General features: G+C 32.5%; 2 protein-coding genes across 2 annotated transcripts in view; both read right to left on the bottom strand.

The window, feature by feature from the left end:
- LOC105272587 (chymotrypsin-1-like) overlaps window positions 1–179 on the bottom strand; it is a 15,294-nt gene extending 15,115 nt beyond the window's left edge. The window contains exon 1 of the mRNA XM_011314778.1: window positions 153–179. Coding sequence (XP_011313080.1) covers window positions 153–179 — 27 coding nt within the window. The remainder of the gene's footprint in view (window positions 1–152) is intronic.
- Window positions 180–248: 69 nt separating this feature from the next.
- Window positions 249–657, bottom strand: LOC105272584 (tryptase delta-like). The gene is made up of 2 exons (XM_011314776.1): window positions 545–657; window positions 249–409 (listed from the first exon to the last, which is right to left on the bottom strand). The coding sequence occupies exons 1-2, from the start codon at window positions 591–593 to the stop codon at window positions 249–251; spliced, it is 210 nt and encodes a 69-aa protein (XP_011313078.1). The 5' UTR covers window positions 594–657.
- Window positions 658–2,789: the final 2,132 nt, after the last annotated feature.

Here is a 2,789-nt window from a genome sequence, read left to right as displayed (position 1 = left end):
TAATAAGATTTCAGTGATTGCTCTATATTGTCATTTTTATTTTTACAGCATTTTATTGCAAGAAAAATACGAAAAATTGGATTTCTAGTAAAGGCTGTCGCCTGGGGGTTTCAGGTGAACGGTATTTTCATTTTAGAATTATTGGAGAACGCCATTTTGAGGTTTTCCATATTATCCATTATTTGTATTGGCATATATATGAAGAAAATTGTGTAGAATAATGAGAATTTTTCCATATGCAGATTTACTCACTTGTCAACACAGTGAGCAGCAGTTAGTACCCACTTTTCATGAATAATTGAGCCACTGCACAAGTGCTGAAGGGGATTCCCAGCTCGGACAGACACTTGATATGGATATTTATGATCTGGAGCTGCTTTGCCTCCCACAACGGTAGGTACATCAGCTCCTGTCAACAAAAATCAGAATTGTTCATAGAAATTCAACAATCACATTGATTTTCTTGATATTAAAGTAACAGTGATTCTGTCCAATCACGCCGACGTCAACGTTCATAATTTTCTGCACCGATAATTTACAATACCCTTCGCAATTCCTGCACAGCACACCGCAAATACTCCTAGGAGACGCATGGTTGTTCAACAACTAGCTAAACTAACATCGTCTGTGTAAAATTCTTGTTCCTTACACGATCAAACGGGTTTTAATCTATCCAATTGTGCAGGTTTCCTTATTAGAGAATTAATTAATGGAATTCTAAGGAAAACCTCTGCGATATGAACGAAAAACAATAACGATTTCTGGTATTTAACGATTCGTCGATAGAAATTAAGACGATTATTTTTCTTATAACGATTTTGGCGATCGGATCAGAATGGTCATATGAAACTCATGCAATTATCGCTGTGCTTGTCTTAATTAGCATTCAGCAAAAGGGAAAACAAAGATCTTTTAAGTACATTAATAGAAAAAAAATTTCTAAAAATCCCAAATGTGAGAAGAGACATATTTAATTAATAAAGGGTTACACAAGAAATAAAATTCATCGAATACTTAACGATCTTGAGAGTCCTGAATGAACCTATATATTTTTCTTGGACAAGTGCTGAATATATTTTCACAGAATTTTTTTAGTACTAGTTTTTAAGATGCTTATAAAATATAAATAGAGATGTAAATAAAAAAATCGAATGAAAACTTGATAGAAAAATCGTACTTAACAAAAATCTACCCCTCGACCTTCCAAATTAATCAGGTATTTTCCTAATTTCGAATAATCGGGGAAAATCTGATAATTTTGAAGTTTTCGAGAAATTACACCTGAAAATTTCTGTCAGTTTTGAATCGCCGATCACCAGAATTAATTAATAATTATTAATAATGCCGTACCATTGGATCAGAATTCATTCTTTTCATTGTGGTGATCCAGAGAAACCTTGAGATGAAGGTAGAATCCACCGGAATCGTGTCCATGATAGCACTACGTGCTGAAATTATTGTGGGACGAGTGTATCGATGCGTAAATATTTTTTAAACAAAAACCGCAAGTATAAACACGTCTGAGCGCTATTTATCTTAACCATAATACTTTTTCCTGACTTTTTTGCTTCCCCGTGAATTTTCTCCCATCAGAGTAATGATTCATTCGCCAGGAAGGACATGAGTCGTCGAGAATCGCTCACCGCAGGTTTTTTTCCAAGATAACTTTAACGCGTTTTCATTAATAACTTCTCTCATTACCCACTTAACACGGGGTATTTATTTAATCCTCTATCTTGATTCATTGAAGATGTTATCTTTGAGTTTATGCATGACTCTGGTATGATATAATGCCCGTTTTTACGTAAGGATAAATCAACCGGATGACTGTCATTACAGGATTCATCCCAATTTTTCAGTTGTTAAATTGGATGATTCCCTGGAAATTATTCAATTAGAATTTTTTTTACTCCAGTAATATACACTATTGGAACATTACGCTTGAATATTCTGATATTTATTAATTTTCAAAAATTCAAATTGATTTTTTTTCATTCAAACTCTTTTGAAGAATTAACTATCATTTAACGTGGAAAATATAATTCCTTGAATTTCCAAGATAAATGGGAAATTCAATTGCTTTTTAAAATTGGGATTCAATTCGAACTCGCATAATTAAAAATTCATATTTATATTCATTCATTATAAAAATTCTGTAATTTTTATTTTACGCTCCACGTTATCATTTGACATATAAAATCTAAATATTAAAATTATCTTAGATATTTAAAAAAATGACTCATCATTTATGATTTTTTCCTTAATTAAATTCAATTGATAAATACAATTTTTTTTCTTATTCTAGACAAATCATTATTTTATTAAAATGGCACATTATATTATATTATATATAGATATATATAGTGTGATGTGCATACCTTAGCTTAGCTATACGCCAAAAAAAAAAAGCTGACAAAAAAAGTTACATGCTTTTTTTTTAAAGGAAAAAAATCTGATCTTATCACAATTCTGAGATAACATTCGAACTAATTCCATTTTGTATGTTTCGTACGTTTTCCCGGCGATATGAGTGTATGTACCTGGAAAAGGGCGACAATACCCGGGTACTCTATGCACCGCAGTTATGGTGTTCAAGTGGTCATGCGGTTGTGACAATGTATGAATGTTATCGCATGCAACAGCCCACGTGTACCAGCGGTATCGACATTCATACAGTAAGGCATTGTAGGGAACAGTCGTTCATGTAGGGAATTATGCGATTACGACGGGATTACTTTGGTTGAAAATCAATAGGCACAGACAAATCATCCTTTAAACAACAGAATAAT

This window comes from Fopius arisanus, unplaced genomic scaffold, assembly GCF_000806365.1.
Source record: "Fopius arisanus strain USDA-PBARC FA_bdor unplaced genomic scaffold, ASM80636v1 scaffold00210, whole genome shotgun sequence".
Classification (NCBI taxonomy): domain Eukaryota; kingdom Metazoa; phylum Arthropoda; class Insecta; order Hymenoptera; family Braconidae; genus Fopius; species Fopius arisanus.
Note: the sequence above shows the minus strand (reverse complement) of the source record. Positions and strands in the feature narration are given on the sequence as shown.